At 40.6% G+C, this 14344-nt stretch overlaps 1 protein-coding gene across 7 annotated transcripts in view; it reads right to left on the bottom strand.

Moving 5' to 3' along the window:
- shroom3 (shroom family member 3) overlaps positions 1 to 14344 on the bottom strand; it is a 277424-nt gene that overhangs the window by 26774 nt on the left and 236306 nt on the right. For all 7 annotated transcript variants that reach the window (XM_060935697.1, XM_060935696.1, XM_060935699.1 and 4 more), the window contains 5 exons: positions 13171 to 13223; positions 8733 to 9467; positions 6663 to 7031; positions 1011 to 1116; positions 524 to 805 (listed from right to left, as the gene is read on the bottom strand). In XM_060935697.1, coding sequence (XP_060791680.1) covers positions 524 to 805; positions 1011 to 1116; positions 6663 to 7031; positions 8733 to 9467; positions 13171 to 13223 — 1545 coding nt within the window. The remainder of the gene's footprint in view (positions 1 to 523; positions 806 to 1010; positions 1117 to 6662; positions 7032 to 8732; positions 9468 to 13170; positions 13224 to 14344) is intronic.

Genomic DNA, 14344 nt, shown 5'->3' with positions numbered 1-14344 from the left:
CAGGGCTGACACAGAGACAAGCAACCATTCACACTCACATTCACACCTATGGGCAATTCAGAGCCACCAATTAGCTTAGCCTGCATGTCTTTGGACTGTGGGGGAAACTGGAGCACCCGGAGGAAACCCACGTAGACATGGGGAGAACACGCAAACTCCACACAGAAAGGCCCTCGTTGGCTGCTGGGCTCGAACCTCGAACCTTCTAGTTGTGAGGCGACCGTGCTAACCACTATACCACCGTGCCGCCCCATTATTCATCCATAATGAGATAATGATTTATTCTTTTTATGTATGTAGATAAGACCATGTCCTGTTTATCCACTACTGGCAGGATCAGCACTGTCTGGATTTGTGTATGTTGTTTGTCCTTTAAAATCGTAGCTGGGTTTATGGAGTTGCTTTACCCCACCATTTCATTTAGCACTTAATATTTCGTCCCCCCATAACAACAGCCAAGAACTACTAATGTTCCATAACACGGTTACAATCACATTTGCTTGCATGTGTTTGAATGGCTCACCCTTTCCTCAGTGCTTCCCTTCTCTGGCTCCCCCTGCAGGGCATTAAGGGCGTTCTCCACACGTGTCAGACGTCCGCTCAGAGAAAGCAGCAGGTTGACGATTTTTTCTAAGTCGCCAATAAACATATGGTACTTCTCAGTCTCGTTGGGTTTGCAGTGCTCCTGAACCAGCGCCTCTATCCTGCAGCCCAGAGCACTATAGCACTGCTGCTCCTCAGCCAGTCTCTCTCTCTCCATCCGCAATGCCGCTACGCTCACGGTCAGAGCCTGCAGGAGCTGCACCTAGAGGAGCAGAGGATACATTTTACTAAGTGCAATCTGCTGCATCTACATGTTTTTAATTTGATTAATTTCTGATGAGACTCCAAACACTTGTCTGAGTTATAATCTGAATTCTATTCTGAAAAATTAATTATTTTTTGGGATGAACTTTTTTTTTTTAAAACAATGTTACTGTATTTGCATCCAGACATTTTCTAATTCAAACCTTCTTCTCATTCAAATTTGACTCTTCTTCATCCAGATCAGTCTCCATCTCTCCCTGAACGGCTTTCACACGAGCCTCAGGAGCAACACACGCCGTGTTCTGAGCACTGTGTGAGATGATACACACACACACAAAAACATACAGAGCATATCTGAGACAAAAGATGGTCAGACAGAAAATCAAAAATGTATGTGTGAGATACGATCATTTAAATCGTGCTAAAAACAGTTTTGGTCCTATAGAGAGACACATTTACTCATGCGGACAAACAGAATGGCATTGTTGATAATTTTTTTTTGAATAAATTCTGAGCAGGAACTTGCACACTTCTTCACATCACCTAAATACAAGTATAAAGGAATAAACTGTCAAACGGTTTCAAGAGGAAAAATATTCAGGTGTAATGCTCGACTCGCTAAAATTTACCAAACTCAAAGAAAAGTTTATCCGGAGATATCGTTTTTAAATTCTTGCAAGAATCTGGATCATATCGGGAATTTTTTTTCGCCAACGTCATGATCTGAGAGTACCCGAAATGGATTTCATCAAATCCATCTCTGGATTCTGGAGCATTTTATGCAGTGAAAGACAAACGAAAAAGCACTTAAACAGACTGTCTTTGTGTGTAAAGTCCAAGTCCAGTCTCAAGTCCCCAGTGCTCAAGTCCGAGTCATTAAAGAAAATTCTGGGTTGAGTCCGAGTTGAGTCTGACATGAACGACACACCGTTGTCTCCTTGATAGTTCTTCTACATATGGAACACATACAGTAGCAGTGCATTTTTTCCCACTGCACGAGAAGTCTGTATAAGCAAAGCGGACAATCCTCGGGGCTTCTCTCCAGGCATTTTAGCGCCATTAACATTAGCTTGTTCCTGAACATGATGTATGAACAGGTGAATGTGCATTCTCTTGCACAAAATTAGCATAAAATTTAATGTAGATATAAATATCTTATGCCAAATTATGGCATGCTACAAAAAAATAAAGAAAAAAAAAATCAGAGTCCTCGTCTCCAATTTACGAGTCCAGATGCAGTTAACGCACGAGTCCAAGTCCAAGTCTGAATGATCAGTGCTTAAGTCCAAGTCAAGTCAAGACATGAGTCCTTAAAATTAGGGCACAAGTCGGACTCGAGTACTACAAGCCTGGTAAACTCTGCTCTGTCTCTGTGTGTGTGTGTGTGTATATTACATATAGCTTTTGCCTCTAAAGCTGTATATCCTTTTCTTTTCATTTTAGATAGATTTATTTTGTTTTATCAGAAGCCTCATGACATTGTACATTATTATGCATACAGGCCACTTTTTCCATGGAATAAAAACATGCATTCTATTCCCTTCTAGCGGGTTTATTGATGGCATGCACTATTATCATATCGCTTATCCTCCATGTATTATGCCACTCTCCCCAATGGAGAATGGGCGTGCAGTATTGTTATAATATTGCACGTTGTCAAGACAACACGACGTCACATGCGAAGATCCAATGACAAAACTTTTCTGTTGCGCATGCGCACAATCATTTCTTTGTCGGCCGGGAGAGAGAGAAGACGGGGTTAATTCAGTGCTCGGATTAAGCACTAAATAAATAAACTGAAACTAAAGACGTGCTGAACACCCGAAAGGCTACCAAAACTTCATTACATATTCTTCACACATATTTACAAAAGAAAAACATACCAACGGACGTCAAAAAACTGGAAAAGAGACACGTCGGAGATGTAAAACTTCCGTCCTAGGGAGTGACTGACAATTTGTACACAAACATGACCGCGAAGTTTGCTTCATTAAAAGCCGAAGATTTAAAGAGAAAGATGCGCTGAACACCCGAAAGGCTACAAAAACTTCCCTGGATATTCTTCACGCATTTAATCTTCCGCGTTAAATATATGGAAAAACTGGAAAAGGGACACGGAGACGTAAAACTTCCGCACAAGTGCGTGACTGATAGTTTATACACAAACATGGCCGCAAGGTTTACTTCATTCAAAGTGGAAGGTTTAAAGAGAAAGACGCGCTGAACACCCGTAAGGCTACAAAAACTTCACTGGATATTCTTCACGCATATTTACAAGAGAAAAACAGACCAACGGACATCGAAAAACTGGAAAAGAGAGCAATAGCGGAAATACTGTCGAAGTTCTACTTGGAGGTGAGGAAAAGTGACGGAGACACGAGGACTTCACTCAGCAAAGCCCTTCTGTTTTGAACAACTGCAGTGTAACAATTAACTACGACCAAAAGTAACTTTGAACTTGAACTGTCTACTTGGATACAGCTTGTATATACAGTAAGTTGGGTTGCTGTTCAGGCATTTTGGACTTGTACCATTTTTATTGTTAGAACTTTGACTTTGTACACTGGATTGACAGAACACTGAATTACATTCGATCAGAATCAGCATTCAATATTGGTAAGTTACCGCCCTGTTCTTAACTTTTTGTAAAATCTATAATTGTTCCATCAGATGTGTATGTATAATAATAATAATAATAATGGCTTTTTTGTGGTATATCAGATATATTCCATTCAACTACTCGTCTTTGACTTGTTCAAAATCATGCCAGCTGAATGGAATATATCTGATATACCACTCAAAGCCAGTCAGTATTATTTAATTGTCATATAGCTATAAATATTACGTGACTTAAGACTGTTCTTTGTCATTTATGTTTACTGACCTGTCCCTATTAAACAAACAGTTAATCATCTCATCTCGTCTCATTATCTCTAGCCGCTTTATCCTGTTCTACAGGGTCGCAGGCAAGCTGGAGCCTATCCCAGCTGACTACGGGCGAAAGGCGGGGTACACCCTGGACAAGTCGCCAGGTCATCACAGGGCTGACACATAGACACAGACAACCATTCACACTCACATTCACACCTACGCTCAATTTAGAGTCACCAGTTAACCTAACCTGCATGTCTTTGGACTGTGGGGGAAACCGGAGCACCCGGAGGAAACCCACGTGGACATGGGGAGAACATGCAAACTCCACACAGAAAAGCCCTCGCTGGCCACGGGGCTCGAACCCGGACCTTCTTGCTGTGAGGCGACAGCGCTAACCACTACACCACCGTGCCACCCAACAGTTAATCAATAAATCAGAATGTTTTTTGAGAGGCTTTAACTTCTTGTCCCACTTCTCAAGTGGAATGCGCGCGCGCACACACACACACAAAAACAAAGTGAGACAGAGCAAGAAAATCTGATTACAGATCAACTAGATTCCACTCAGCAAACAGGGCATAAGTAAGTGTCACACTTGCACACACAATGGCATTAATGATGCATATTTTCAGACAGACCAGATACTGCGTCATGTCATACACAACCCGATTCCTCTAATCTGTCCTCATCAAAGCACATGAATAACGTGTACTATTTTGTAAATGTACACTTTCATACTGAAGTATGAAATTTTTTTTTTTTTGATATTCAGTAAAATGAAAAGACTTCATATGAAACCTTTTTACGAACGTTTCGACCATGCAACAAAACTCGATGGATCAGTGAAATACATATATTAAATTCATTTATTTTTAACAACTAATACTACAACTATCTTTTTATTCAAACATATGTAATACATTGTTGTAAAAGATTCGCAGACGGAACCTGAGCAGTTATATTTCATCTGTCAAGCTGAATATGTTCCAGCCCTTTACCACTAGGTGTTAGTGTTGTCACATTGTCGGTCCTACTCTGCGCAGAATTCTTTAAATACCACTTTAAAAAAAGCTTTAAATTAAAGACACTGGATTCAAATTTTTGATTAAATTTTTTTCCCTGGACTACATTTCCTAATCTAATAAAAATTGATGGTAAATGTGGAAATATGTTGAGCATAAAGCTTTACATCAGCATGTGCATATTGCCAAGCATACTAACACAGTGATAAAGGTCACCCTGATGACCAGATAATTAACAGTTATTCCACGAAATCGAGTCGCATGTGAGCTGATAGCTATAAGCCATATACGATGAGACTGAGTGAAATAACTTTTATTCGATCCACATTGACTGGATTTTGAGAAACGGAGTATTTTTATTCTTTGCAAATTCGATAAATAAAATCTTTATCCAAAACATCCGACAAAATCATTTCTGCTTAGAATTTAAACAAACCGGCGAAATGACAGTTTCGTGCGATTGCTCATATCCAGTGAATGTGGATAGAATAAAAGAAGTTATTGCTATTAATTTTATTGTTCTGCATGTTTCTGTATTTCTCAATGGTCTTAAAGTGCATATCACGGGTAAATTCAGGAACAAGATCAATGTAATTCTCCTATTTTATATTAGACTTTGGTCAAATATCTGCCACATTCTGCATTCTCTGCAATTTTTTTACCTTGCGCAGTACCAGAAAAATTCAGTTGAAATCAAGCCGTTTGAGGCGAATTGGTCCGCCTCTGAAAAAACTTGGCATTTGGATTTCCCGGCAAACATTGATTTTCGTGACGTCGTGTGCGGGACGCCTCCTTCTGAATCCTACGTCAGCGCTGGTTTGTTTATGAGAAAACGACCTGGTGGTTTTCTGCAAATTTCTTCAACGTTATCACGTAATTATTAAAATGGTTAACAGCTGTATGGTAGGAGGGTGTAGCAACACCAATCTTGATGGGATTAGTACTCATCGTTTTCCAAAAGACCGGACAATGAGAGAGAAATGGGAGCGCTTGGTCTACACAGGCTGTGCACTGAAACCGTGCAAAGCTCGCGCAGCCTGCTGGCGCTTCCGCAGGTGACGTCACAAATCTGGCTCCAGACTCCCTTGGGATTTTTCCAGACGCGTTTTATTATTTTATTTTTTTTCTGCTGTAGACAGATGGCCTTCTGCAAAATTACCCTTCTGGATGAGTGTGTAAAGGGACATATTTTCATACAAAAAAAAAAAGAACTTGGTCCAGAATATGCTCTTTAACGCATTAATTTGATGAACATGATCTAATTACTCAAATATTCGCCTCGTTATTTAAATGTGTGCAAGAATATTCCATCAAGTCCAACAATCCGTCAAGTTATGTAGCTGCTTGTCGAGACAAGACAAATAAGTTAGTTGGTTAGTCACTGGGGACGGCACGGTGGTGTAGTGGTTAGCACTGTCGCCTCACAGCAAGAAGGTTCTGGGTTCGAGCCCAGCAGCTGGTGAGGGTCTTTCTGTGTGGAGTTTGCATGTTCTCCCCGTGTCCGCGTGGGTTTCCTCCGGGTGCTCCGGTTTCCCCCACAGTCCAAAGACATGCAGGTTAGGTTAACTGGTGACTCTAAATTGACTGCGAGTGTGAATGGTTGTTTGTCTCTGTGCCAGCCCTGCGATAACCTGGCGACTTGTCCAGGGTGTACCCCGCCTCTCGCCCATAGTTAGCTGGGATAGGCTGCAGCTTGCCCGCGACCCTGTAGGACAGGATAAGCGGCTACAGATGATGGATGGATGGTTAGTCACTGATAACAAAATGTAGCTTCTTTTTTATAGCCATTTTTTATAGTGTTTCCCAAGTGGCTTATTGTAGCTGGCTATCTTCAGCTAACTGCATTCACGAAAAACATATTTTGTCAAGAACCTAAAATATATTCATCTCACCTCATCTCATCCCATCAGACATCCTAGAATACCCCTAAAGAGGCGTCGTGACCATGTTTCTCCTTACCTGTCACCTGTATGACTGCTGCTGTTCTTCACTTGGTGCCGTGGAGCAGACGAACAGGAGGGAAAGATGTCCTGCATCAAGTCAAGTGTAGTGGTGCTTGCCCAGATGTCCAGAAGAGGAGCGAGAGCCTCATCTCGGCTCACCAGCTCTCGGGCCAGAGTCTCCACTTGCACCTCCGCCTCCGAGCGCTCCCTCCTGGCCAGCAATAGCGACTCAGGGCTTTCTGAAAGCTCTTCTGCCTCAGCTTCAGCGATCGCAGCAGGGACATTGGTGATTTGGGGCTCAGAGGTTACTGACAGGGATGAGAGGTTATGTAATTGACCGTCTCTCTCTTGGTGGGCGGTTGGGACAGATGGATGCTCAGAGATGCTGGAATGGAAGCATGCGAGGTCATAAGTTCATCTTTTAAATGCGAAGCATTTCCATTTTTTTTTTTACTGCAATTCGTGATATGAATGAAGGAGACCCATTTACAAAGATGCTGACATAAGAAGAATAGATTCATTCATTCAGTAAGCACTTTATCCTGCTGAAGGTCATGGTGACTCGAGAGCCTGTCTAAAACGCACAAATCATATTGGGGGTAAACCAACTTTTCTCAGTTTCTTTCAACTGTTAGTTTCATTGCTAGAATTGAAGGCTTGAGCAATATAACGGGGGCTTGACACCCAAATTTTGTCACAGCAGTAGGATTATCCAATCCAATATTTGTACAAAATTGTGCTTATATTACAGTTTACCAAGAATCTCTCTAAGTGCAGTGCCACAAACTTTAATGTTCTGACTTCAAGCACTCATGCCTTAAAGAAAGTCTCCTCGAAACTACTAATTACAGCTGATTGTATTATTTTGTCGATAATAAATATGCATAATAAATAACAAGTAAGTTGTGGCTACCTAATGTGAATAAGGACAGCTGATGCATAATTGTGATTTGCAGACCATACAACTAATAGAACTGATAAAATGTGCAAGAAGAAGACTGAGTAATGCGTGAGTGTTTAAAACGGCCTATTTATGTGCGCTTTGTTTCTGTCCTGAGCTGAGCTGACATTGAGCCGAGCAGTGGGACTCGGAGTTTGATTTTTGTCTTGATTTTGTTTTGTGTGTGTACCTTGCAGAGCAATGCTCGAAAGCACACACACAAAACAAAATCAAGATCCAGTAAGAAAAAGAACAGGTGTATTCATCTCTCCATTTCCTGCCTCCTACATCGCCATTCTCAACCCCATCAACCAGGGTTTTCACAGTCACTTTGTTTGGTTTGAGGTTTTTAAATCAGCAACTATCTGTTTGGCGAGTGGGATCAACTGAATATCAAAAACTACAGAGAGTTCAGTTGAGACGGCTGACTGTAACATTACAATAGCTTTGGAAACTACATGCCAAAAATTGGAGGTTTAGGGGTTGCAGACATGTTTGTGCTGAACATTACAGCAGCATTTCATGGTCATTCAGTAACATGTGGAGTTACAAAGTCGGTAATCATTAGCAGCCTTGATAAAGAGGAAGAGACGGTTCATTAGAACCTTCACTCATTGCCAAAAGTATTGTCATAGAAATTACCGCTGAAAGTATTTTCCACTCTGAGTGTGGAACTCTCCTAACAGCACGTCACAAAACACTACTGATGGGTTTTTCGTACAATTAACAGCGCCTATTTAGTAAACTGAGGACCGTGAGCTGGGCTAGTGGTTAGTGTGTCCGTCTCTCGAGCGAAAGACTGCGGGTTCTACTCGCGGTTGGGTCATACCAAAGACCATCATCAAAATGGTACCTCCTGGCAAGGCACGCCGCAATACTGATGCGAGTAGGGAGTCAAACTCTCGTGGCCCCCCACTATAACCCCAGCTATGTAATAGGCAAGAGGCTGAGGGCTATAGAAATGGAGATCGGTGAAGTCTGATGCGCCTCAAGGGCCTGGTTAGTACTGGGACAGGAAACTGCCTGGGAAGATCAGGTCCTGGCATGGGAAGCGACTTTGAACTTTTGAATTTGGTAAACTAAAACAACATAACCCTACATAACACCTGTGTCTAAGTAGTAAATAATGTACTTTTGTATTTGTACCTGTTCAGCTTTTGTGATTCTTGAGACACTATGATGTCATTACGTGAATCTTCCTTTATTTGAGGCTGGGCTGATGGGTAAGGAACTGGAGGTTCCTCAGGGAAGTTTCCTTCTCTGCTTGACAGTGGGTGTAGTAGTGGAGAGGGTGGAGTTAAAAACACTTCATCCTCCTCCTGTGAAACAGTTGCAGGTGAAGCAAAGCCCATACTCGACTCTGAGATCCGTAGAGAGTGGAGGGACCTAATGGGAGAGGTGGAGCCTTTGGGAAAAGTGGGCAATCCAGAATGGCATGGCCTGTGAGGTGGGTTGAAAGACAAAGATGCGAGTGACTCTGTGTCTTCTTGGTGTGAAGTTGAAAGGTCAGGGGCTGTCTTCTCTGAGTCATTTGGAGTATCTTTGGAACTACTGGCACTGGCAGAATTTTGATTGTCCATTCCTGACAATGAACTTGTTAGATTTTCAGGGACAGTGCCTGGGAAAGTAATGGCATCTAAGTTGGGTTGGCATTGTGTCATGCTGGTATTGTGCCACTCTGAAGAGGAGAAAGGACAGGGCAAGCCGACAGAAGCTGCTAGGCCTGAGGCGCTGTGGGATTTGGGTCGGTCTGAATGGCGTTGTCGCTCCCTCCTCATCACAGGTGGGTTCAACTGATTCAGACCTGGGTTCAGCAGACAGCTCTGCTCCAGACCAACTTCACTTGATGACTTTTGCTCAGGTGCCATACTCCTTGAGGCTCTGTTCCACATACAGGGAAAAAAAAAAAGTGTTTGCAATATGACAAAAATTCCATACTGGCAGACTTAGACATCTTTACAATACAGAGACTTGCAAAAGTATTCATCCCCCTTGGTGTGTGTCCTGTTTTGTTGCATTACAAGCTGGAATTAAAATGGATTTTTTTGGGGGTTAGCACCATTTGATTTACACAACACGCCTACAACTTTAAAGGTACAAATTGTTGTTTTATTTTGACACAAACAATAATTAAGATGAAAAAGCAGAAATCTGGGGTGCACATAGGTATTCACCCCGCCAAAGTCAATACTTTGTAAAGCCACCTTTTGCTGCAATTACAGCTGCAAGTCTCTTGGGGTATGTCTCAATCAGCTTAGCACATCTAGCCACTGGGATTTTTGCCCATTCCTCAAGGCAAAACTGCTCCAACTCCTTCAAGTTAGATGGGTTGCGTTGGTGTACAGCAACCTTCAAGTTATGCCACAGAGTCTCAACTGGATTGAGATCTGGGCTTTGACTCGGCCATTCCAAGACATTTAAATGTTTCCCTTTAAACCACTCCAGTGTAGATTTAGCAGTATGTTTAGGGTCATTGTCCTGCTGGAATGTGAACCTTTGTCCCAGTCTCAAACCTCTGGCTGACTCAAACAGGTTTTCCTCCAGAATTGCCCTGTATTTAGTGCCATCCAGCTTTCCTTCAGTCCTGACCAGCTTTCCTGTCCCTGCAGATGAAAAACATCCCCACAGCATGATGCTGCCACCACCATGTTTCACTGTAGGAATGGTGTTCTCAGGGTTTGCGCCACACATGGCATTTCCCATGATGGCCAAAAAGATCCAATTTTAGTCTCATTTGATCAGAGAATCTTCATCCATGTGTTTGGGGAGTCTGTCACATGCTGTTGGGCAAACTCCAAATGTGTTTTCTTAAGCAATGACTTTTCTGGCCACTCTTCCATAAAGCCCCGCTCTGTGGAGTATATGGCTTAAAGTGGTCCTACGGACAGATACTCCCATCTCCGCTGTGGATCTTTGCAGCTCCTTCAGTGTTCTCTTTGGTGTCTTTGTTGCATCTCTGATTAATGCCCTCCTTACCCGGTCTGTGAGTTTTGGTGGGCGGCCTTCTCTTGTCAGGTTTGTAATGATGCCATATTCTTTCCATTTTGCTATAATGGATTTAATGGTGCTCCATGGAATATTCAAAGTTTGGGACATTTTTTTTAATGACCCAACCCTGATCTATACTTTTCCACAACTTTGTCTCTGACCTGTTTGGAGGCTCTTTGGTTTTCATGTTGCTTGCTTAGTAGTGTTGCAGAGTCAGGGTTCTTCCAGAACAGGTTGATTTATACAGACATCATGTGACAGATCATGTGACACTTTAATTGCACACAGGTGGCTCTTAATCAACTAATTATATGACTTATGAAGTGAACTGATTGGACCAGCTTTTATTTAGGGGTTTCATACCAAAGGGGGCGAATACCTACGCACGCTCCAGATTTTTGTTTTTTCATCTTAATTATTGTTTGTGTCATAATAAAACAACAATTTACACCTTTAAAGTGGTAGGCATGTTGTGTAAATCAAATGGTGCTAACCCCCCAAAAATCCATTTTAATTCCAGCTTGTAATGCAACAAAACAGGACAAACACCAAGGGGGATTAATACTTTTGCAAGACACTGTATACCATGTGTATCTGATATTTAAGTTTGGCTAACAAAGCACCAATCACTCAAGCCACATGATGAAAGAATCCAAGTTAAGAGATTCTTATGCAATATTTACAACAAATTATATAAAGAGAACATTGGATTTTTGTCCAATTTTCTCCCCATTTGGTCATTTGCCAGCTCCTACTCACTAATTAGCTCTCCCATACCAACCAGGGAGGATGAAGGCTAATGCGTGCTGCCTCCAATACATGTGAAAACAATCACCACATCTTTCTGAACCATAATTCATCCTACATCATAGGGCAACAGAACACATTCAGATGACACAGACATATGAGCCAGACATACAGATTTCCAAGACTGGCTGATCGACAGAGAAGAAAGTAATGCTGTCCCTTCCAACCAGAGAGTACGGCCAATTTGCTCTCTTGGACTTCCAGCCACAGATGGCTCTGGCATCATCGAGATTTGAACTCCCGCCTATAGGGTGAACGCTTTTCTGTTGTATCAACATCCGAAACCAACGATATTTAGGAAGGTTTATAATGATGTTATACTAATATCAATTTTGCACATTAACACATGTTTATATTTTCAATTTCTACTGTTATATATTCCGTAGAAAAGCAACTGAGAATCGTTTTACTCTGTAAGATCAGCTCCAAAATAGTAACAGCAAAGCCCAGTGGCTGATAGAAACATTAATCAAGACAGATGGAAAATTAGGATTGGCATAAAAGTCACTGTTTTTCGAACAAACAGTTTTCATTTCCCATCAGCATCAACTTGGTTTATAATGGATAGATCTATATTATATCCCATGCCTACTGTTCTTGATATTTGGTGCTAATGTACTGCATACAAAAAAGGAACAAAATATGGAATGAAAGTATTTGATGGTCAGAACGTATCTTTTTTTTATTTTTCAAGAATTATTATTATCGCATTTTTCACAAATTGTTACTGTCATTTCGCTGGTTTGTTTACGTTCTTCAATTTTTAGCATTAAAATTTGATTTTTTTTTTTATACTGGTTCAAAAGCTCAGAGGAGTTTGAAAATTACATAACTGAAATGTCCAGTGAAGAATCAAATAAATGTCTAAGGCTATTCTATACCTCGGCATGACCGCAAGACAGCACTTCCGACAAAAAAAACAACACTAAAGTCAATTTGTGCAGCCATCGGTAAGTCTTTAAGAAGTCTGCCAAAGTGGAAATAATTTTGTCGGATGTTTTGTATAAAGTTTTTATTTATCGAATTTGCAAAAATTAAAAATGCCCTGTTTCTCAAAATCCAGTGAATGTGGATATAATAAAGCAATTATTCCATGAAATCGAGTCGTACCTGAGCGGATATTCATGGAATAACTGGTAAATATACTCTGTCTGTTAAAGATACAAGCAATACTGATATGATAGATGATGTTGGGAAGCAGGTAAACAGACAACAGGAAGTCTAATGGTCAAAATCACACATGGACATCTGGGACACAGGAACCAACTAAACAAGGCCTACAGGTGAATCAGGACATAAAATGTGTTAGATAAGATTTAGAACTTTCCTCTTCAGGGCCTCTCAGAAATGCTCAGATCTTATCATCGTGAGGATCACATTCACCCGTCCTTAATGTAGTTTACCTGTTTTCTTGTAATTTTATGATTGTATATACAGTCTTCTGTGTTCATGGTCCTTTGTAAATATTGCTGTTTTTGAGCTGCTTTGCATAACGGTGGTTTCTGTATTCTGTGTTCCCTTCAACCTAGTTCTCTAGGTCCCTTTTTTGGTGTTCTCTGTGTTTCACCCATGCTTGTTTGTGTTTATTTCACTGCCAGTAAAAGGCATAGGGAACAGTACAGATAACAATAACAGTGTTTATGAGCTCTGTGTTTTGAGTGCAACGCTTCTCATGTGATACTGTTGGTGGAAGGGCAGTGATTTGGGCCAATTGTCTCATTTAAAAGACAAAGCAAAACAGAACTAGACCAAGTTCTGTTCATGTTTATATGAAAGCACACACACACACCTGTTTTCTTGAGAAACACTCCTGAACAATTTGAGATCTCCAGCCAAGGCATCCTAGAAGTTAAAAGAACAAGAAAACATAATTGAAGAGGTGAACAGCAACAAGGAAAATGAATCAGACCAGAGGAAGTTAACCATTATACTGTAACTACAAAAGCCTTCCGGGTCTAAAGGAGCAGTTAGTGAAGCTTTATGCGATTACTAACCAGCCAACTGTTGTTAATGAGAAATATTAGAAACATCCAAATGCTTAATCATTACAAGGAAATTTAGTTTTGCCGTGCATGTCATGTCATGAATTTTTTTTTCCCTTTGTTGACCTTCTCATCCCTTAGCAAAAAGTAGTATACTTAAAGTTCATTTTATTAAGTATGCTTCAGTATGAGTATAGCAAGTATACTACAGACCATGTACTTTTAGTGTACTAGAAAGTATACAAATTTAATACTTTTTCGGACTAAATTGGAACATTTCAAGTTTATAAAAGTATACTTTAAAGTTCATTTTAAGTTTGCAAAAGTACACTTTAAAGTATACAACAAGTACACTCATCTATATACTATCAATGTACTTGGTATATCCCTCTTGCATGCTTAAAGTATACCACAAGTACACTTATCGATATACTTCTTTTTTGGGGCTTTTTTCACCTTTAACGGATAGGACAGTGTAGAGACAGGAAATGAGCAGGAGAGGGATCAGGAAATTACCTTGGGTTGGAATCGAACCCAGGTCCCCAGATTTATGGTATGGCGCTTTAGTTGACTGAGCCACAACACCCCTTAGTTACATACTTCAAGTCCCTATTTTTAGTTTATTATTGTATACTTTAAGTATACTGTTATAAACGTTGGTTATTTCACTAGTTTACTTGTTATACTTTAAGTTTGCTTGGCATATTACTTGTAGCTTACTATTTATATACTGGAAATATACTCCTTAATGTATTCTTAAAGTTTACTCATACTGTATGTACACAAGAGTGTGATGCATTTACAAAATCACAAGACAGAATGTTGAAAACAAGTTTGATATATTTTCAAACATTTCAAAAATAAAGACCTATGAAATCAAGTCCTTCCTTACTGGAGAAATTGATCAATAAAGTCAAGTCAAAAGTTTTTCTGTTTTTGTGTATGATTTTAAGGTACATAAAGATAATGCAATTGAGCACA

The sequence above is a fragment of the Neoarius graeffei genome, chromosome 12, assembly GCF_027579695.1.
Source record: "Neoarius graeffei isolate fNeoGra1 chromosome 12, fNeoGra1.pri, whole genome shotgun sequence".
NCBI lineage: Eukaryota > Metazoa > Chordata > Actinopteri > Siluriformes > Ariidae > Neoarius > Neoarius graeffei.
Note: the sequence above shows the minus strand (reverse complement) of the source record. Positions and strands in the feature narration are given on the sequence as shown.